Source organism: Mastigoproctus giganteus, chromosome 6, assembly GCF_048544385.1.
Source record: "Mastigoproctus giganteus isolate SK-2022 chromosome 6, ASM4854438v1, whole genome shotgun sequence".
Lineage (NCBI taxonomy): Eukaryota > Metazoa > Arthropoda > Arachnida > Uropygi > Thelyphonidae > Mastigoproctus > Mastigoproctus giganteus.
This window is the reverse complement of record NC_143580.1, coordinates 84,555,237-84,578,483: the sequence shown is the minus strand read 5'-3', so window position 1 is coordinate 84,578,483 and position 23,247 is coordinate 84,555,237. Positions and strand designations below refer to the sequence as shown.

At 37.3% G+C, this 23,247-nt stretch overlaps 1 protein-coding gene across 5 annotated transcripts in view; it reads right to left on the bottom strand.

Annotated features, from left to right (window-relative positions):
• Positions 1–23,247, bottom strand: part of mRNA-cap (RNA guanylyltransferase and 5'-phosphatase mRNA capping enzyme) — a 548,400-nt gene that overhangs the window by 401,788 nt on the left and 123,365 nt on the right. For all 5 annotated transcript variants that reach the window (XM_090376079.1, XM_090376080.1, XM_090376082.1 and 2 more), the window contains 2 exons: positions 22,937–23,046; positions 10,419–10,522 (listed from right to left, as the gene is read on the bottom strand). In XM_090376079.1, coding sequence (XP_090232205.1) covers positions 10,419–10,522; positions 22,937–23,046 — 214 coding nt within the window. The remainder of the gene's footprint in view (positions 1–10,418; positions 10,523–22,936; positions 23,047–23,247) is intronic.

Here is a 23,247-nt window from a genome sequence, read left to right as displayed (position 1 = left end):
AGCCTAAATAAATTTAAGGCTGAGCTAGACAAGCATTTGGAACAAATGGGAGGGGATTTTTTTTGGCTGATGCTGCATAAGCTTTCTTTCTTGCATCGCATGCCTCTACTAATGCTAAATGCATGAATATCCCTAATTTTATCGGCACAGTTGATGGGAAACACATAATGATAACAAAACCTGATAAGAGTGGTTATTCATTTTTTAAATTACATAAAATATTTTTTGAGATTTGATGGCATGGGTGGATTATAAGTTCAATTTGTGTGGATGTTGGATCTTATGGAAGTTCCAGTGATTCAAATATATGAAAAAGACTTCAGCACAACCTGTTTAACATTCAAAATGACAGACAGCTACCTAACAATGACAATGGAAAATTATACCATTTGTTTTAGATAATGAAGTATTTGGTCTCTCAAAGTAAGTTTTTTGGCTGTTTGCTAAGGAAAATTTGATATTCCCCCCCCCAAAAAAAAAAAATATTCAACTGCAGGCACACAAGAGCATGCTGAATAGTAGCATGTACAATTGCAATTTTGGCAAGCAAAAGGAGGATTTTTCATACACTTCTTGTTGCAAATATTGAATTTTGTGACAACACTGTTTAGGCCTGTTGTGTGTTCCATAACTACAGCTAACACTCATATAACCCAGTAGTTATGTTCCTATAAAATATCATGTTGTACAAAACCATGTTATACAGGACTAAGAAAAAGTACAAAAAGGGGGTTTATGTTCCAAAAACTAACAAAAATACACTATTTCGTTAACAAAATGTTAACAAAACTAAAAAAATACACCATTCTAGATTTCTTGTATCTTCTACTCTCTATAAAAAAATCAGTAAGCTGGGTTTGTTTGTTTTTTCTTGATAAATCTTTGTGAATTTCATCATATGGAACTACGCATTTTTGAAGCTCCCTTTTGAACTTTCGTCTCCTTTCATTAGCATAGGCATATGATGCAAGAAAGCAAGCTTATGCAGCATCAGCCAAAAAAAAACCAAAAAAAAAAAAAAAACCCACTCCCATTTCACCCCTCCATTCATTCAAAACACCTGTCCAACTGAGGAGCCTTAAATTTTTTTAGGCCATCAACTTCCACAACAAGGGATTAGCATTAGCATTAGTAGAGGCATTTGATGCAAGAAAGCAAGCTTATGGAGCATCAGCAAAAAAAAAAAAAAAAAACCACTTCCACTACACCCCTCTGTTCGTTCAAAATACCTGTCCAGCTGAGCCTTAAACTTATTTAGGCTATCAACTTCCACGACAAGGGATGGAAGTCTGTTCCACCAACCAACCACCGGCTAAAGGCAAATTTCCGCACGTCTATCCTACATCTGTCTTTCCTCAATTTGAATTTATGCCCTCTCAGGTGATTATTCTGAGTGAGAGGAAGAATCCCATCAGCATTGAGCATGCTCAAACCATTCATCGGCTTTATACACCTCTATCAGATCACCTCGCTGGTGCCTAGTCTCCAGACACTGTAATTTGCAAAACTTAAGCCTTTCTTCGTAACAGCACCCCTTTGTTCCATTCACTAATCTTGTTGCCCTTCTCTGTACTCGTTCCAGCAGCTCTACATCCTTCTTGAAATGAGGCCTCCAAACCTGTATACAGTACTCTAGGTGTGGCCTGACCATTGCCTTATACAAGGGAATAATCACCTACTTATCCCTGCTAGAAAAATTCCTATATATCATTGACAATACACCATGAGCTACTCTTGCAGCCCGTCTGCACTGCTCAGAGAACTTCATATCTGCCTACACAACCACCCCCAAGTCCCTTTCATTCTCTACCACTGTCAGTGTAGTACCACAGAGTTGATACGTTGCTCTGGGGTTGCTGTTTCCCATGTGTAGTACTTTACATTTGTCAATGTTAAAATTCATTTGCCACCTCTCAGCCCATCTGCTCAACTTTCCAGATCCTGTTGCAGCAGCATAGTGTCAGTAGTGTCCTTGACAACCCTGCCTACCTTTGTATCGTCTGCAAACTTCGACATTAAGCTTGATATACCATCATCAATATCATTTATAAATACAGAAAACAATAATGGACCCAACACTGAGCCCTGAGGGACTCCACTAATAACATTAATCCACGACGAGCAGTGTCCATTGATTAGCACTCTCTGTCTTCTCCCCCCTCAGCCACCCCTTTATCCACAGCAGCAATTTGCCTCCAATGCCACACTGCTCCAATTTGTGCAGCAGTCTTCCATGTGCAACAGTATCAAAAGCCTTTCTAAGATCCAAGTATATAATATCAAAGTTATTCCCTGCATCCAGTTCCTTTGTGACTGCATCATAGTATCCAATCAAATTGGTCAGGCAAGACTTCCCCTTAACAAAACCATGCTGTGTCTGAACTATAACTGAAGTCTTGTCTAGATGATCCTGCAGTGCTTCTTTAACCAGTGCCTCAATTAATTTTCCAGGAACAGAAGTTAAACTAACAGATCAATAATTACTTGTGTCGCCCTTTGATCCTCCTTTGTGAATTGGGGTCACATTTGTACATCTCCAGTCTATAGGTACTTCCCCTGAGTCCAAGGAAGCTCTCATAATTATGGCTAAGGGTTTGCTTACTTCCTTTGCTGCCTCCTTTAATATAACTGGATAGATCCCATCCACCCCAGGTGCCTTTCTTGTATTTATCTTCAACAATTTCTTCTCCACTTGACTCTCAGTTATTACAAGATTCTCTAGCTTACTGCTAGAGTTGAATACACCTCTGGCATTCCCCTCGCTGAATAACTCATGTGTGAATGTCGATGCAAAATATTCATTCAGTTTGTTAGCTACCTGAGCAGGATCATCAAAAGTTGACCTATCGATATCAAGTGGACCAATCTGATTCATCCCCTTCCTGCTAGAGTTTACATAAGTAAAGAACTCTTTGCTGTTTTTCTTTGCATCCCTTGCCAAAGATTTCTCGTAATCTGCCTTCGCCTGCCTAACCTCCTTTGTAACTTGGTTACAGATCAACTTGTATCTATCATGTTCTGTGTCATGTGTTAATTTGTATGTATCCCATGCATTTTTCTTCTCTGCCATATGTCTCATTAGTTCATCTGACATCCACTTAGGCCTAAACCTTGAACAATATTTCTTAGTTGGTATGTAAAGCCTAGTAGCTTCCAAGTTAAGTTCTTTGAATGCTTCCCATTTTGAATTTGCTGTTGGTAACATCATCAGTTGGTTCCACTGTACAGAATTTAAATACTGGCTCAGTCCATCGTAGTCACCTTTACGAAAGCAATAACCCTTCCCTTTACCCCTAATGGTAGTTACCTCTTTGAGTAAATCCCACTTCAGCACACTGTGATCACTGCCACCTAGTGGTTCATTTACCTGCAGATTCTTAATGCATGAAGAATCACTACTGATAATCAAATCAAGAGTATTACTCCCTCTAGTTGCCTCCCGAACATGCTGATGTAGAAAACAATCATCCAATAAATCCACAAAAGCCTTGCTAGTGTGTGAGTGACCAGCCCCCAAATTCCAGTCAATATCTGGGAAATTAAAATCTCCCATTATAAGACACTCTGATTTGCTGGCACACTATTTCCCCGTAGAGTTTCTTATTATACTCATCAGAATCATTAGGCCTATAGAACACTCCTACTCTCAATTTTGATCTCCCAATGCTTATGTCACACCAAACTGACTCGACACTGCACTGTCCAGCAATGTCGACTGGCTTCACTTCCTTGGATTTTATGTATTTCTTAACTAATAGCATAATCCCTCCTCCCTTCCTACCCTGTCTATCATTTCTGTAGACATTGTACTCCCCAAATTCCAGTTCTGCATTCTTTATATCTGTGTGATACCACGTCTCTGATATCCCAACAATATCTGCCTTTGATGTTTTGAGCAATACCTCAAATTCATCAAATTTATTTACTAAACTCCTAGCATTGGTGTACACACAAGTATACATGCACCTGTTCTTTTTCTTAGCTACTCTAACACAACCTATGTGTTTATTTGTACCCCAATGATTCCCAGCAGTCTCTGTAATATTCTGCATCTTATTTTCCAGGCTGCGGCTCATTCCAATAGAAGCAGTGCAAGAATCACTTTCACCTCTGCCAGTGGCTACTGTTAATCTATTAGTCCTTGTATCCCCCCAATCTAGCAGTAGGGTAGCTAAGAATAGAAACAGGTGCAGGTATACTTGCGTGTACACCAATGCTAGGAGTTTAGTAAATAAATTTGATGAATTTGAGGTATTGCTCAAAACATCGAAGGCAGATATTGTTGGGATATCAGAGACGTGGTGTCACACAGATATAAGGGATGCAGAACTGCAATTTGGGGAGTACAACGTCTACAGAAAGGATAGACAGGATAGGAAGGGAGGAGGGGTTATGTTATTAGTTAAGAAACACATAAAAACCAAGGAAGTGAAGCCAGTCGACATCGCTGGACAGTGCAGTGTGGAGTCAGTTTGGTGTGACATAAACATTGGGAGATCAAAATTGAGAGTAGGAGTGTGCTATAGGCCTAATTACTCTGATGAGTATAATAAGGAACTGTACAGGGAAATAGAGTGGGCCAGTAAATCAGAGTGTCTTATAATGGGAGATTTTAATTTCCCAGATATTGACTGGAATTTGGGGGCTGGTTACTCACACACTAGCAGGACTTTTGTGGATTTATTGGATGATTGTTTTCTACATCAGCATGTTCGGGAGGCAACTAGAGGGAGAAATACTCTTGATTTGATTATCAGCAGTGATTCTTCATGCATTAAGAATCTGCAGATAAATGAACCACTAGGTGGCAGTGATCACAGTGTGCTGAAGTGGGATTTACTCAAAGAGGTAACTACCATTAGGGGTAAAGGGAAGGGTTATTGCTTCCGTAAAGGCGACTACGATGGACTGAGACAGTATTTAAATTCTATACAGTGGGACCAACTGATGATGTTACCAACAGCAAATTCAAAATGGGAAGCATTTAAAGAACTTATCTTGGAAGCTACTAGGCTTTACATACCAACTAAGAAATATTGTTCAAGGTTTAGGGCCAAAATGGATGTCGGATGAACTAATGAGGCATATGGCAGAGAAGAAAAATGCATGGGATACATACAAATTAACACATGACACAGAAGCCTATGATAGATACAAGTTGATATGCAACCAAGTTCCAAAGGAGGTTAGGCAGGCGAAGGCAGATTACGAGAAATCCTTGGCAAGGGATGCAAAGAAAAACAGCAAAGAGTTCTTTACTTATGTAAACTCTAGAAGGAAGGGGGTGAATCAGATTGGTCCACTTGATATTGATGGGTCAAGTGTTGATGATCCTGCTCAGGTAGCTAACAAACTAAATGAATATTTTGCATCGACATTCACACATGAGGAGTTATTCAGCGAGGGGAATGCCAGAGGTGTATTCAACTCTAGCAGTAAGCTACAGAATCTTGAAATAACTGGGAGTAAAGTGGAGGAGAAACTGTTGAAGATAAACACAAGAAAGGGACCCGGGGTGGATGGGATCTATCCAGTTATATTAAAGGAGGCAGCAAAGGAAGTAAGCAAACCCTTAGCCATAATTATGAGAGCTTCCTTGGACTCAGGGGAGGTACCCATAGACTGGAAATGTGCAAATGTGACCCCAATTCACAAAGGAGGATCAAAGGCTGACACAAGTAATTATAGACCTCTGAGCTTAACTTCTGTTCCAGGAAAATTAATGGAGGCACTGGTTAAAGAAGCACTGCAGGATCATTTAGACAAGACTTCAGTTATAGCTCAGACAGCATGGTTTTGTTAAGGGGAAGTCTTGCCTGACCAACTTGATTGGATACTATGATGCAGTCACAAAAGAACTGGATGCAGGGAATAACTTTGATATTATATACTTGGATCTTAGAAAGGCTTTTGATACTGTTGCACATGGAAGACTGCTACACAAATTGGAGCAGTGTGACATTGGAGGCAAATTGCTGCTATGGATAAAGGTGTGGTTGAGGGGGAGAAGACAGAGAGTGGTAATCAATGGACACTGCTCATCGTGGACTGATGTTATTAGTGGAGTCCCTCAGGGCTCAGTGTTGGGTCCATTATTGTTTTCTGTATTTATAAATGATATTGATGATAGTATATCGGGCTTAATGTCCAAGTTTGCAGACGATACAAAGGTTGGCAGGGTTGTCAAGGACACTACTGACACTATGCTGCTGCAACAGGATCTGGAAAGGTTGAGCAGATGGGCTGAGAGGTGGCAAATGAAGTTTAACATTGATAAATGTAAAGTACTACACATGGGAAACAGCAACCCCAGAGCAACGTATCAACTCTGTGGTACTACACTGACAGTGGTAGAGAATGAAAGGGACTTGGGGGTGGTTGTGCAGGCAGATATGAAGTTCTCTGAGCAGTGCAGAAGGGCTGCAAGAGTAGCTCATGGAGTATTGTCAATGATATACAGGAATTTTTCCAGCAGGGATAAGGAGGTGATTATTCCATTGTATAAGGCGATGGTCAGGCCACACCTAGAGTACTGTATACAGGTCTGGAGGCCTCATTTCAAGAAGGATGTAGAGCTGCTGGAACGTGTACAGAGAAGGGCAACAAGATTAGTGAATGGAACAAAGGGGTGCTCTTACGAAGAAAGGCTTAAGTTTTGCAAATTACAGTGTCTGGAGACTAGGCACCAGCGAGGTGATCTGATAGAGGTGTATAAAGCCTTGAATGGTTTAAGCATGCTCAATGCTGATGGGATTCTTCCTCTAGCTCAGAAAAATCACCTGAGAGGGCATAAATTCAAATTGAGGAAAGACAGATGTAGGATAGACGTGCAGAAATTTGCCTTTAGCCAGCGGGTGGTTGGTTGGTGGAACAGACGTCCATCCCTTGTGGTGGAGGTTGATAGTCTAAATAAGTTTAAGGCTCAGCTGGACAGGTATTTTGAACGAACAGAGGGGTGAAGTGGAAGTGGGGGTTTTTTTTTTTTTTTTTTGGCTGATGCTGCATAAGCTTGCTTTCTTGCATCAAATGCCTCTACTAATGCTAATGTTTTCCGACCCACCTAACACTGCCTCGATAGCATCAGCAAACATTCTTGCAACCTTTTTATTTAAGTGTATCCCATTCCTGTAGAAGCAGTCTCTACTGTTAACAAGTACAGACCAGGCTGAAAAAAATTCTACCCCTTGACCCTTGCACAATCCTTCCAGGGCCGAATTGATCGACAGGGCTCTCGTCATATACTCCCTCCTATCGTGTCTGGGCAGAATTGCAGACACTTTCAAATTCAACCCTAATTCACGGCTTTTTTTCAACAGTGACCTGTACTTGTTAAGTAATTCCGCCGGTCTCCTACTCTTAATATCATTAGTGCCAATGTGTACAACTATATCACCTTTTGTGCTTTTAAAAGATGATATCCGCTCTACAACGTCATCAACCTTTGCCCCTGGCAGACACACCCTGGTCCTGTTCCACCTATCCTTTTTACAAAGCATGTTTCCCGTTTCCCTGAAAATAGAGTCACCAACAACTACTAGTTCCTTTGGGACCAGCGCATTCTGCCTTGGGGGCTGCCGCTGTGTTGTGCAATGACCAAGTGCAAGCTCTGGCATTGGTGTGGGCAGCTGAGAGCTTGATGGGCCCTCACTTTTAATCTTTCGAGGGCATCCACCCTATCCTTCAAGCTCTCATATAGGCCCATAACAATGCTGAGTTGTCGCCTGATTTCCTTACACTCCTTGCATCGCGCACACACACAAAGACATCCCCCATGGCAGTATCATGTCCCGTACCTGACTGCTCCACAAACATCAAGCAAGTAGTGCATTTTAATAGGCTGTGATTCAGAGGGCAACTGCCCCCCTCAGTTCTCCCCTGAGCCACAGCACTCCCATTAGCTTGAGCCTTTTGCTTTGCTGCTCTGGTCAGAGTCATGATTTCGATTTAATTTCAATAAAATTTCAATTTCGGTAGAAAATTAAAACCCTTAACTTATATCTCAACACAGTTATAACACTATATTTATGTTTCAGTATCGAGTGTTATCTACGAAATCCCTTTATATAACTTCCATATCAAGTTAAGTATTAATTATTTATTTTTTACTAATTATTTATGTTACGTAACCCAAGTCGTTATATGTATAGTTAAAAGTACAATTTAATTGACAATGAAGTTCAACAAGATTAATTATCTGATTAATTGACCATATTATGTACTATACTATATTAAGCTTATGCTATCTATTTCGAGATATATTCTATCTTGTAACAATGGCGGCTATTTATGAACGGTAAACACGTGGATTTAATACTCTTTCCGATAATAAGTAATACCTACAAAATCTCTATCTAAGTTACTTTAATTTAAGTATCGTAAATAAGAATATAAAACTACTCTAGAAAATAAGTTGATATGCCAATTTAAGCTAATAGAACAGAAAATAAATCAGAAAAAACTTCTCTGTTCCAGGAGCGGCAGAAATGTACGTCCGCACAGGCTACTCTCATGCTACTAATATACTGGTAACAAGTGCGAAACAATGAGCGCAAAGACAACAAGTGCAAAAAAGCAGGAAATGCAAGTAAAAAAATCTACAACCACTGTATAAGACGCGCCCAGTTTTTAGACCCCAAATTTTTCGAAAAAAAATGTGCGTCTTATACATGGGGAAATACAGTAAATCTTTTGGATGGCCTGGTGTGCTATCGAATAGTAATAAAACTTTGAAACCTAGATTTTTCCACAAGTTCAATAGCACAGAACATAACATGGGGATTTCCCAACAAAATAAAATACAGGAATCTCTCAATTTTTTTTTGAATAGTGAGTCAACAGCGGGGATACAAAAAGAGTGGAAATGTTGAAAAATTACAACCAACATAATAGCAGCACCCCCCTCCCACAAAAGCTCAAAAATACCCTGTTATGAGAGTTTTAATGAAATTCTCTAACCAGGTTAGAGTGAAACCATGTTATATAACTACCATGTTGTGTGAGGATTGCCACAATTTATCAATCATGTTAGAGCAAAACCGTGTTGTAGAAGTACCATGTTATATGGGGGGGGGTTGCCTGTATATTCGAATGAATGATGGAATTTATTTTGTGAAGGAAGTGTTTTATGGGATTGATATTAGAAATATTTCACCTCTTATTTTACTTTACCTCTGTGATCGTTCCTTGGCAGTATGATAAAGTGGGAACACTACTTATTATGTAAATATTAATATACATTTTTAATAAAACAAATAAATGTCTAATAAAATTAATATACATACCTGTTAGTTTTTTCCCTCAGGTATTATTTCAGACCATTTTGTACTACAGACTTCTTTCCATAAATTTTTTTATAACATTGTCTGAATATCCTTGTAACATTTTTGAAAACAATGTTGGTTTTTTTCTCTACTTCACTGATCAACTTTTAATACTTTCTTTATCATCCATGTATTTAACAGCACAGCACTTTGGAGGGAATAAAGAATGAAGATGGAAAACAGAGTGGAAACTATGTTCAAGGACGTTTGAAAGGGAATGAATAAAAAGCAGAAAGCTAGGGATGAATTCAACAACAGCTCTACTCTCTACAAACACACCTGCATTATAGGCTCTGTATCTAGCTGTTGTCATACGACTATTTAGCAGCAGTGCGTAGCACACGCTTCTTGATTAGACCGGGGTTCGAGCTTGTGACCACCAAATACGGAGGATGCGGAAAGGTCAGGGAATGACCACCGCATATCCCCAGAGTAATATGGCCTTAGTTGCTAATGCTCCTAAAAACCAAATAACAAATGGCTATTTAGTCGCCGGGAATTTGGGAATGGTGGAAAGATGTTTGTTCTGTTGTAGGCCCGTCCTCTATGTGCAGGTAGCCTTAATGTTTGGGTTTACATAATAAAAAAAAAAAAAAAAAAGTGTTGCAGTGGCTAACGGAACAGTTCAAACCTCAACCCAAATGAACATCGCCTGGATAAAATGGAATGCAGAATTAGGGAAGGCCAAGTGATACCCCTCTATGGTGCAGCTCACATATGCTTCAGAAGAAATGGACCAGAATACTATCCAACTTTATACTAGAATTTAGTAGTGTTTTACAACACACTGAAGAAGTCATTGCTGTAAAAGATGGGCTAACATACTATTAGTTTATTTAACCAAGCAGTAAAATTTTAATAAACTATCCTTACAAAAGTAAAGAATACTAAGAAAATGCTTGGTTTAAGAAAACACAAAGAAAACTAATTTTTGAACAGGTTTAAGCACATCAGACACTTCATTTGAACCAGTGCACTGCCAGACAAGGCAATGCTAATCATGTTGAGAGTCTTTTTGTTTGAGAAGGATTATATGATGATTACAATTACACTGGTTTCCGGTTAATTAAAACATACATAAACAGAAATAATTCTTACCCACGACACTGCAATTTTACATATTTTATTTCTTGAGCTTCAATTTCACTTTTGTTGTAGAAACGATCAGTGAATGTAAGATCTATCCATAATCCCATCTTTATCTAAAGAGAAAATTATAAATGAGTTATTAAAAAACTGAAATTATTCATTATACTAATCATACATATACAGTGATCTTTGGGGAAACATTAATAACACTGATTTTTTTTTTTTTTGGTGTTATTTATAAAGCAACAGTTTACATGTACACTGGAAACCAGCACATCTGATATACTATGCTTGCTTTTTTGGCACCTTCGACCTTTACTGCATTGTATTAAAAGAATGAAACATTTTTAAAATATTTTATCAAATTAAAGTAAACACATCTTAAGTATTATAAACATGATAAATGCAATATTAACATAATAATAATGTTGTGATTAATGAGATTCATTGATGCTATGGAACACACAAAAGACACTCATTACTGTACTCATTACAGCAATGAAGGTGAATAATGATTAAAAAAACAAAGGGTGAGGAGAATATGAATGCAACAAAAAATGGCTACACTCTGAGCTGTAAAGAGCAGCCTTTCTACAGTCAACGTTGAGTTATATATGTGAAATAAATATTACCTGCACCAGAACAATTTCTATGAAGCAAACAAAGTGTACCATAAACAATTTCTTGAATTTAGTATCTATCATACCAAAACCAAAAACCAAGAGGAAACAGGATTATACCTAGGTTTATTCCTTCTTGGAACCTTAAAAAAGTGGCATATGTGGAAAAGTGATTTAAACAGGTATGTTACAGACATTAAAAAATAATGACATTTCAAAGAAATGACCATATGGACCAGAAGAAAAGAGCATTAAAAGTTAGAGAGCACTACTTACTAACTACAACGGTAGTTCAATGTAATTGTACAGTTTACTTCTCAAACTCCAATAATAGCAATACTATATTCATATTTTTTAGTGTTATAGATATGCTATTAATTTATAGATAGATTTATCTGCTGCAAAATATAAATAAATTACATGGAAATTTTAAACAAATAATTAAAATTGAGTAAACAAGGTTCAATAATGAACTCCTTTTAGCTGCAATCAATAATTAGTTTCATATCAAAAATACAGCCCAGTATTTGTGATACAGAAAATAAGGGGAGAAAATTAAGTTTAACAGACTTTCCCTTGCAGTGGCCAACAGAGTTTAAACCTCAACCCAAATGAACATGAACACTTACCAATGTCAGACAAAGAGCGGGATGGCATCCGTAAGAGTGAAACAGCATTTGTTTCACTCACTCTTAGAGATGCTAAAACCCCTTTTTTTTAACCTAAAAAATTTTAAATTTTTTGGCTTTTTGTCGAATTGAAAAATGTGTTTTATTAATTACGATTTAAACAGTACAATTACAAAATATCGAATAAAAAAAAAAAAACAATAATAATAATAAAATGTTTTTATCATGTTCCTTGGAAATTTCAAAATCACTCACCACAAGCTGAAATATGGATGTGCATGTGGTGATGACTGAACAGCTACAGCTGATCACATTTTGTTTCTGTAAAGCAAAAGAGTAAAAGAACAATGAACTCTTACAGATGCCAGACAAGGAGCAGGATGGAGCACAAGAAACTTAGATGTGATCAGTCAAAATGCATCTGTTAAATTCCAAAAAAAAAAAAAAAAAAAAAGTTTTTTGTAATTCACAAAGCGAAAACATAAAACATTGTATAAAAATATGAAGAACAGCAGTGAGCAAAGGTATGTGAGAGAATCTGATTTTATTTCAAATTATTATTTCTAATTCTTTTTATTTTTTTTATTTGTGAATTAAACAAAAGAAAAAAAAAGAGAAATTTGAAAATTATTTGCACACCTGCTAGACAACTCAATTTATTCAAACTACCCACTTCCATGACACCATATGGAAGTTTGTTCTAGCTGAAACAAATCACTTTCTTGCAGAAAGCAAAATTTTCACACATCTATCCTGCAATCATCCTTTTTGGTTTAAATTAACATCCCTTTGTGTCATCCAAGAGTATGGATGAAAGTTTGTTCAAACTTTCATGAAAGTTTGAACAAACCAGTAAGGATGAAAGTTTGTTCAAACTTTCATCCTTACTGGGTTGAACAAACTAAATTCCATCAGCATTTAGTTTGTTCAACCCATTCATTGTCATCCTATGCAATTTTCTTTTTTGCCACTATTCTCATTTGTTCATCTCACATCCATTTAGGTCTATACCTTGAACATCTCCCATTCATCATTTGCATTTGTTAGCGACACCAAATACCTATCTCCAATAATAGTTAAAGATTAACTACTGTTGAGAGTAAAGGGAAAATAGTTTAAAGCATCATCAAATATGGCACAAATGGTTGGCTCATTGTTACATTTACAGTGAAGCCAATTATTTCATCAAGCTAAATCACTTGCCCAAAATTATGCAGTATGCAGTGTTTTTTTAATATTATAAAAGTTGCAAAGTTTTTTTAATCTTTTTAAGCAAGAAAATGCACCAAGTTGTAAAGGCACATTGCCCAAGCTGCCCTATTGCACAACACATAAATAAACAGCAGAAAAGAAGTATACTGCTATTTATTTAACCCTCTGGCAGCCATATTAAATTAAAAAAAAAAAAAAAAAAAAAAAAAATTGCAGCTTACTGGGATACAGATTTTAACAATCGAGTTTTTGGGGTAAACATATATTCTATAAATATTACACATATATATAGGGTGTCCAAAAAAAAAAAAAAATGTACACACACTGATTGTTAATAACTTCTGTTTATTTTAATAAATTCAATTTTATAATGAAGACAATATGTGAGAAAGAAATATGTATTAACGCAAGTGTTCAAATTGTCCTCCATTCTCATCCAGGCCTCCATCAAAGGCCTCTGTAGCCGAGTGGTCAGGAGCGGGAGTGCAGTAGCACACGCTCTTTGAGTTGACCGGAGTTCAAGCCCCTGACTGCTGAATATGGTCGATCTGCCAACCCGCATTGGACCAGCGTGGCAGATTATGGTCCATTTCCCTCAACATGAATTGTTGAGGAGGCTTCCATCCTGCAGTGGGTTGATAATGGCTGCACTTTACCTTTTTTTTTTTACCTCATCCAGGCATTGTTGACATTGTAGAGAAACTGAATTGCATACATCACCTGAGATATCTCTTGATATTGCTGCACATTCTGCTTCAACAGATTGCCATAATTCAGCAATTGTTGCTGGTTTTGTAGCATAAACTTTATCTTTGAGGAATCCCTGTAAATAAAAATCCAATGGCATTAGATCTGGTGAATGCGGAGGGAACTCAACACTGTCTCTTCACCCAATCCATCTGTTTGGGAAAGTTTCATCCAGATAAGCCCTAACATTGCAATGAAAATTGGGAGGTGCCCTATAGTGTTGAAAATAAAATTCATCATCATCCTCAAACAGCTCACGAATGTGTGGGATGATTGATTCCTCAAGCACATTGAGGTAAACAGCACCAGTAACATCAAAAAAGTATGGTCCAACCAAACCCACACTATAATGCCTGTTAAATCCAAATGGTCCAACGAGGATGATAATACACACCACACTATAATGCCGTAGCCAGGTGGGCAGGAGCAGCAGTGCGTAGCACATGCTTCTTGATTAAACCAGGGTTCGAGCCCGTGAGCCACCAAATACAGAGGATGCGGAAAGGTCAGGGAATGACCACCGCATATATCCCTGGAGCAATATGGCCTTAGTTGCTAATGCTCCTAAAAACCAAATAACAACAACTATAATGCCTGTTAAATCCAAATGTTGTTTCACAGTAATGTGTGAATTCTCGGTTGCCCAGTACAAACTACTGTGGCAATTAATTGTATCATTCAATTTGAATGTTGCCTCATCACTCCAAACGATCTTATTGGCAAACATAGGTCTTCTGCAGATTTTCTTAAAAACCACTCGAAAAATTCAACCCTACAATCAAGATCATCTTCGTTCAGGGCCAGCACTAATCTTGGAATGTACCTTTTCATTGCCTTGGTGTTTGTCAGAAAAATTCCAGCACCTCTTGTGATCTCATGGATGTGCGAGCTCTTCCTGATCGTTCCCTGCGTACATTTTGCACAGTGCCATCTGTTTCAAACTTATCACGAATACGTGAAATTGTGAGACGCGGTAGTGGTTCAGTGCGGTATTCACTCCTAAATTGTCTCTGGATTTTGCTGATATTTTCCAACTTCCAATACCACTTCAACACAAATTTCCACTGTTCCAACCTAAGTCTGGTCTTCTCCATTATTACCACCAACTTGCAACTGAAAAATAAATAAAAAAAAAAAAAAAGGTTACCGAGTTATGCACTGATAAAGCGTATATATATATATTTTTTTTTTGGACACCCTGTATATGAGGTGCTACCTAAACATTCCCAAAATGTATTTATTAAATAAATAATACTCCCCCTGGGTTTTATTCGCCACGGTCACCTTTGAAATAGTCCCCTTGAGAGCGTAAACAACGATCCCAGCACTTCTTCCATGATTCGAATGCGTCCTGAAAGTCCTTCTTTGTCATAGTATTCAACACTACCTGTGATTCGATTCGGATATCATCTAAGCTGTCAAATCTTCAACTTGATTTTCATTCTTGGGAGGAAGAAGAACTTGCAGGGTGGTAAGTCTGGCAAATAAGGGGGAGACTCTTGTCATGTGTTGGATGCCAAAAACTGCACCACAGTGAGATATATGTGGGCCTGCACATTGTCATTAAAAAGGACCCAGTTCTTTGCGCACCACTTCTCTGGACATTTCCTCCTGACGGCTTCCCTTAACTGCCTCCGAATGTAGCAGTAGAACTTTGAACTGACAGTCTGGCCAGGAGGGAAAAATTTCTTATGGATAATCCTATCGATGTCCAAAAAACAAATCAGCATGGATTTCACATTGCTCCTCACTTATCAGGCTTTCTTTGGTCAGCTCTTCCACTGGGATGATTATTGCTTGGTTTCTAGGTCAAACCCATAATCCAACTCTCATCACTAGTGACAATCATAGAAAGGAAGTTTTGATCACTCCTAGACTGTTCTTGAAGGTCTCTACTAACTGCCACGCAATGCTACTTTTGGTCTTCATTCAGTAACCGTAGCACGAACTTGGTCGTAATCCTTCTCGTGTTAAACTCTTCTGACAAAATCCGCTGACACATACCATACGATAGTCCTACAATGCCATAGATGTCGTAGATGGTCCACCTGCGGTCTTCACAGATTGCTGCCCAAACTTTTGTAACATTTTCCAGGGTGGTGCTCGATGATGGATGCCCAGAGCAATCATTTTTAAAACGGGTAAACCAGTAGTAGGTCTGCGTCCAGCCTAAAGCATTGTGCCCAAAAACAAAACTTGATGAAAGCATGCTGCTCTCTCACATCAGCAATTGCAACAATCACAAACTACACAACACACACCACCAAAGAACTGAGCATAAATATTCAATGACTATCTAGCCTGATGCCACATAGCACACAGAGTCACAAAGGATGCATGTAGTGATACCTAGTGCCCCAAGCCCATACCAGATGTCGTTTCCATGCAAAATTAAAATTTCAGGAACATTTGGGTAGCACCTCATATGGTATAACATATATATATATATATATATATATATATATATATATATATATATATTGGGATAAACATTACTGGTAAAGGTAAGGGTTTTTGCTTTCATAAAAGGTGACTACACTGACATCAGACAGTTTTTAAATTCTATACAGTGGGACCACTGATGATGTTACCAAATTCTAAATAGGAAGCATTCAAGGAATTAATCTTGGAAATTACTAGGCCAATCATACCAACTAAGAAATACTCTTCAAGGTTTAGGCCTAAAGAAGTCAAATGAACTAATGGATCTTGTGACAGAGAAGAAAAATGCATGGGATGCACATAAATTATCAGACAACACAAAGACTATGGTAGATATAAGCTAGTCTGTAATCAAGTCACAAAGTAGGTCAGGCTAGTAAAGGCAGATTAACAATAAATCGTTGGCAAAACCTTCTTTAGTTATGTAAACTCTAGAAGGAAGGGGATGAACCAAATTGATCCACTTGATATCGATGGTTCAACTGTTGATTAACCTGCTCAGGTAGTTGACAAACAATGAGTATTTTACATCCACATTCACACATGAGGAATTCTGCTGGGAAGTGGAGCCAGAAGTTTATCAAACTCTAACAGGGAGCTAAATGATTTTGAAATAACTGAGAGGAGATCAGAGGAGAAATTGTTGAAATTAAACATAAGGAAAGCACTTGGGGTGGATAGTATCTATCCACTTATATTAAAGGAGGCAGCAAAGGAAATAAGGAAATCCTTAGACATAATTACGAGAGCATCCTTGTATTCAGGGAAGGTCCCCAGGGACTGGAGATGTGCAAATGTAATCCCAAATTCACAAAGAGGGTCAAAGGGTGACTTGTTATTTGGTTTTTAGGAGCATTAGCAACTAAGGCCATATTGCTCAGGGATATGTGGTGGTCATTCGCTGACCTTTCCGCATCCTCCGTATTTGGTGGTGACAGGCTCGAACCCCGGTATAATCAAGGAGCATGTGCTACGCACTGCTGCTCCTTCCCACCTGGCTACGGAGGCACCTCAAAGGGTGACAGGAGTAATTACACACTGTTTAACTTCTGTTCCAGGGAAAATAATGAATTCACTGGTTAAAGAAGCATTGCAGAATCATTTAAACTAGACTGCAGCAATAGTTCATACACAGCATGGGTTTGTTAAGAGGAAGTCCTGTCTAACCAATTTGATTAGATACTACGATGAGGGCACCTCCGTAGACAGGTGGGTAGGAGCAGCAGTGCGTAGCACACGCTTCTTGATTAGACCAGGGTTCGAGCCTGTGCCCACCAAATACGGAGGATGCGGAAAGGTCAGGGAATGACCACCGCATATCACCGGAGCAATACGGCCTTAGTTGCTAATGCTCCTAAAAACCAAATAACAACAGCGATGAGATCACAGAGGAACTGGATGCAAAAAATAATTTTGAGATCATATACTTGGATTTCAGGAGAGCTTTTGATACTGTTGCACGTGGAAGACTGCATGCACAAAATTGCAGCAGTATGGCATTAAGGGCAAGCTGCTGCTATGGATAATGGGATGGTTGAGTGGGAGAAGACAGAGGGTGGTAATCAATGGATGCTGCTCTTCGTGGAATAATGTTATTAGTGGAGTCCCCCAAGGTTTGGTGTTGGGCCCATTGTTGTTTTCTATATCTATCAATGATTTTGGTATATTATGCTTAATTTGTAAATATGCAGACTATAGGAAGATTGGCAAGCTAGTTAACGACAATACGCTACTGCAAAAAGATCTAGAAAAGTGGGGCAGATGGATTGAGAGGCAGCAAGTGAAGTTTAACATTGACAAATGCGAAGTACTGCTCATGGGTAGCAGTAATTACAGAGTAACATACCAACTGTGTTGGTATGTTACTCTGTAATTACTGCTACCCATGTAATGTTACTCTGTAATTACTGCTACCCATGTAATGTTACTCTGTAATTACTGCTACCAACTGTGTTGGTATGTTACTCTGTAATCACTGCTACCAACTGTGTTGGTATGTTACTCTGTAATCATTCTCTCATAACTCAGGTTATGAGAGAATAAAAAGGATCTAGGGATAATTGTGCAGTCAGATGTGAAGTTTTCTCAGTAGTGCAAACAGGCTGCCAGAGCAGCTCATGGGGTCTTGTCAATGATATAAGGATATTTTACTAGCAGGGATAAGGAGTTGATTATTCCCTTGTATAAGGTAATGGTCAGACCACACCTTCGGTACTGCATACAGTTCTGGAGGCCTCATTTTAGGAAGGATATAGAGCTGCTGAAATGAGTACAGAGAAGGGCAACAAGATTAGTGAAGGGAACAAACGGTTGCTCTTATGAAGAAAGGCTTAAATTCTGCAAATTACAGTGTCTGGAGACTGGGCACCTGAAGGGTTATCTGATTGAGGTGTATAAGGCTTTGAATGGTTTGCCCAAGCTGAATGCTGATGGGATTTCTCCTGTATGCACCTGAGGAGGCATAAATTCAAATTGAGGAAAGACAGTTGTAGAATAGATGTAAGGAAATTTGCCTTTAGCTAGGGTGGTTGATTGCAGCAATAAACTGCCAATGGTTGTTGTGGAAGTTGATAGCTTAAATAAATTCAAAGAAAAACTAAAAAAACGTTTGTAGCAAATGGATGGGTGAAAAATGGGAAGTTTCCCCCCCACCTTTGTGGCTGATGCTATATAAGCTTACTTTCTTGAATCAGTGCCTCTACTAATGCAAATGTTAATAAATTTTGAAAACTGCCTGATTTCATGTTGTCATTTTGCCAATATTTTCTAAACAAAACAAAGTTCGTTTGCCTAGACAAAGAAGACTATAATGACCTTAGGTGGTGAAAATAGGAGGAATCAGTAAATTCTAGAAGGAAACAGAAATAAATTTCTGTTTTATTAATTAATAATCTGTATTATTCATTAAACACAGATTATTAATTAATAAAACATACACAGTATAAGATGATAGAATATATCAAAAATCTGAGAAAAGGTTTTGTAATATAAAAAAAAATAAACATTTGTAATTCTAATCCATAAGTAAAACCGTGGGAGTACATCTAAGTATAAAATATGTTTTAACATTGTGATAAATATACACTGAGTACATATTGTTGCATACCTATAATCCAAATAACATTGTTCGAGGGCAACAACTGCATTTGAAAGGAAAATTCAATGATGTGTTGAGCTATTTCTGTAATAATGAATACACAGTACTGATTATTACAGTGGTATTTCACAATCTCAGTGAGTGACCCTGGAAAAAGTCACTTTTCATAAAGCATATCCAAGAGAAATAAGCATTTGAAATACATAGTTTTATCTATGTATTTCAAATGCTAATTTTTCTCAGATATTCTTAAAAATACTCAGACTAATAGAATAGATTCCATTATGATCTCAGCCTTCAATATATATTGTAAATGCAATGACTACAGCCCATAATCTTTATATCAAGTTCATTATTAATATAATAGATATGCATATACAAATTTGGCATACCTCATCACAGAAAAACCTTTAAGGAAACTGCTACCTAAGTATAGGGTATTAAAACTAAAAACAATTGACACACCTCAGCATAGAAATTCACAATGATTTTTAAAGTTTATACAAAGCTTACTCACAAGGAAAAAAGCAAATTAAAAATAAGTCAAATCATTAATAACAGATTTCATTCAAGTTCTGTAATGAATCTAAATGTCATGTTTGCATCTTTGTCTTTTGTCTTTGCAACACTTTAGTCAATTTAAATGGCAATGTAAAACAAGGTGACTTCATTCAAAGTCTTTGAATATTCCATTGTATAAAGTCCCAGATATTGAGTCCCATTTGAAATTTAGACGGTAAAAGCTGACACTTCACAATGTGGTTAAGTATAGTGGTAAATTGAAATAAAATATGATAAATTTAGATGGTAAAATCTACCACTTCTGTATAGTCATGATAGATAAAATAAATTTGCCTCTAATTGATTGGAACAAATAGTAAGGAAACTTCATAGGAGACAAATTTTAAATCAACTAAACAATTATCATTTGTATCAACATGTCAGGGTAAGTACTAGGGAAAAGAATATTCTAGATCTCATCATCAACCATGAACCAGATGACATAATAGGGCTGACAGCACAGGAACCAGTAGAAGGAAGTGATTACGGAGTTCTACTGTAGACGAAGAAGAGAGGTAGCAGTAGTTAAAGGCAAAGGAATGGGTTATAATTTCAGGAAAGGAAATTATGACGACGTAAGGTGCTACATGGCCTCTAATAACCAGTAAAAATATCTCAGAGAGAGCGAATACAATTGAATTATGGTATACCTTAAAAACATTAATCACATAAGTCTTGAATGCATATATACCATTAAAAAAAAAATACTCCATGAGGAGGATTCCAAGTTAGAATGAAGTTGCCAGATTACTTGAGCAGAAATAAGCATGGAAAAGTTACAGAGCAATAAAAAGTATTGAAGCCTATAACAGCTACAAATTGATCTGTAACAGTGCCACAGAAAAATGATACGACCAGCAAAGGCAGATTATGAGAAATCGCAAGCAAAGAGAGCAATGAGTGGGGATTAGAAATTCTTCACATATATAAATGCAAAGAAGAGTAGGACAAATCAGATCAGACCCTTATGTAATGGACATGGAATAGTATTAGATACCGATGCTGCAGATGAACTCAACAGTTACTTTGCATTGATATTTACAGAAGAAAAACCTTTTATGTGAATGAGAAATTATGGGAGTGAAGTTTTTTTTTTTTTTTTTTTTTAGTTGTTAATGCATCGGCTTCTGTGGCCATAATGCACCTCCCAACGTGTTTTTTTTTTTTTTTTTTTTTTTTTTTTGCATTTTACTGTGATCCAAGCCCGAGGCGGGATTCGAACCCATGACCTTTGGATTGCCAGGCAGGCACTTTACCCACCTGGCTAGCCCAGTCAGCGGGAGTGAAGTGGAAAAAATTGTAATTAATAATACTGAAATTTCACATGATTATTTAATGAAAAAAAACTTTCGAGCCTACAGATGCAAGTAAGGCTCCTGGGGTTGATGGCATATACCCTATAATTTTAAGGAAGGCAGCAAGTGAGTGCATCGATCCATTAAAGCTAATTATGAGAGACTCACTAGACTCGGGAGAGATTCAGCACGATTGGAAAAGTGCCAATGTATTGCTAATACATAAAGGCGATTTTTAAGAGTGTAGTGGGAAATCACCGGTTAGTCTAACTTCAGTAGTAGAAAAAAATCGTGGAATAAATCTTGATTTATTCCACGATTTCAGGATCATTTAGATATAAATGCAATTCTAAAGGATATACAGCATAGTTTTGTAAAGGGAAACTCGTGTTTAACAAATCTAGTTAGCTATTTTGACAGGGTCACTTGTGAGCTGGATTTAGGGAATAATTTCAACATTGTTTATTTGGATTTCAGCAAAGCATCTTACTCGGTCCTACATGAGCAGTTACTTTATATGCTGGAACAGGTTGGAATCACAGGGAAAATCCTTAAGATGATAGCAGGATGGCTTCAGGGCAGGAGCCAGAAGTTTGTGATAAATGATTATTCCTCAGATTGGATTACACGTGTAAGAAGTGAGGTTCCCAAGGATCAGTATCGGGACCACTGTTGTTTTTGATTTTCTAAAATGGCATTGATTAAGGCATAGAGGGGGGTGATGTCTAAATTTACAGATGACGAAAGATCGGTAAAGTAGTTAATGATCACTGCCAAACAGAGCTTCTTCAGAATGACCTAGATAGACTTCAGGGATGGTCACAAAAGTGGCAGCTCTGCTTTAATTCAACAAAATGCAAGGGTTTTACACCTGGGGAACAGCAACCTCAAAATAACTTATACACTTGGTGGATTTGAACTAAAGTCGGTAGTGGATGAAAGGGACTTGGGAATTACAATATGGTAAGACATGAAGTTCTCCAAGCATTTTAAACAGGTTGCAAGTAAGGCTACAGTGTTCTATCGATGATTTATTGAACATTTGCTAGTAGAGATAAGGATGTCATAATATAAGGCTATTGTTAGACCACACTTGAAACACTGTGTTCAAGTATGGAGACTGCACCTAAAAAAAGACGCCAAGCTTCTTAAAAGGGTGCAGAGACATGTAACTCGCTTGGTGAGCTCGGAAAAAGCGCATACATATGATGAAAGACTTCAAATATGTCGGTTGAAGAGCTTGGAAACTAGGTACCTTAGAGGAGGCTTGATAGGTATTTAAGGCTTTGAGAGGAAAATGTAAATTGAATGAGAACAAAATTTTCATGGTTATAAACGATTCTAGAACTAGGGCCCATAAATTCAAGTTACAGAGGGAGACATTTAGAAAGGATTGCAGGAAGTTTTATTTTAGCCAGGAAGTTATAAATTACTGGAACAAGTTACATAGATAATTTTATAATATGCCCTAAAAATGAAGTTTGTTTTCATCAACCAGATTGAAACCTGTTTTCATTCAACCTTGAAACAAAGTTTCTATGCTTGATTTTAAAATAAATGCCCAAAAATGTAACTACTGGAGCCAAAGAAAGAAAGATAATGAAAAGAAAACAGGATTAGCTGAGGAATAGATAAAATAACTCATTTTAGATGTATTTCCAAAGAGTCAAGAGAAAGCAGCATAATTGATGACGTCCAAGGCATTATTAACTTTCAGTTGTGTTAATAAGAAAAAATATAAGAAAAAATGTATAAGAAAAAATCCTTTTTTCTTATATACTTTCTGAACAAAAAAAAAATATTCATGAAATGACTTTCAGCATTTCATTTTCTTGCTATTTTGCTTTAGTTTTACACAACTTTACATTAAGATCTTGCAATCTTTTTAAAAATTACTAGAATCTATAACTGAGAACATTCATACCTTGTAGCTAGTAACAGAGGAGATCATCATGGAAGGATAAAATCTATTTGCTTCAGGAATCTGACTGTTATAATTTTCATTTAATGGAGTCTTGAATGGAATAAATTTTTCTGAAAATATACAGTATTTTCAGGAATAGATAAATTAATTCTTAAAGATAATATCAATTCTTAAAGGAATATTTATAATCTAGTGCAATGAATACTTCCAACACTTAGAACTTAAACATAATTATGATTTGTAAAAGCCCTACAATATATGAACTGAACACAGTAGAAATGAGTATAACGCAACATATATTTTTCTGTACT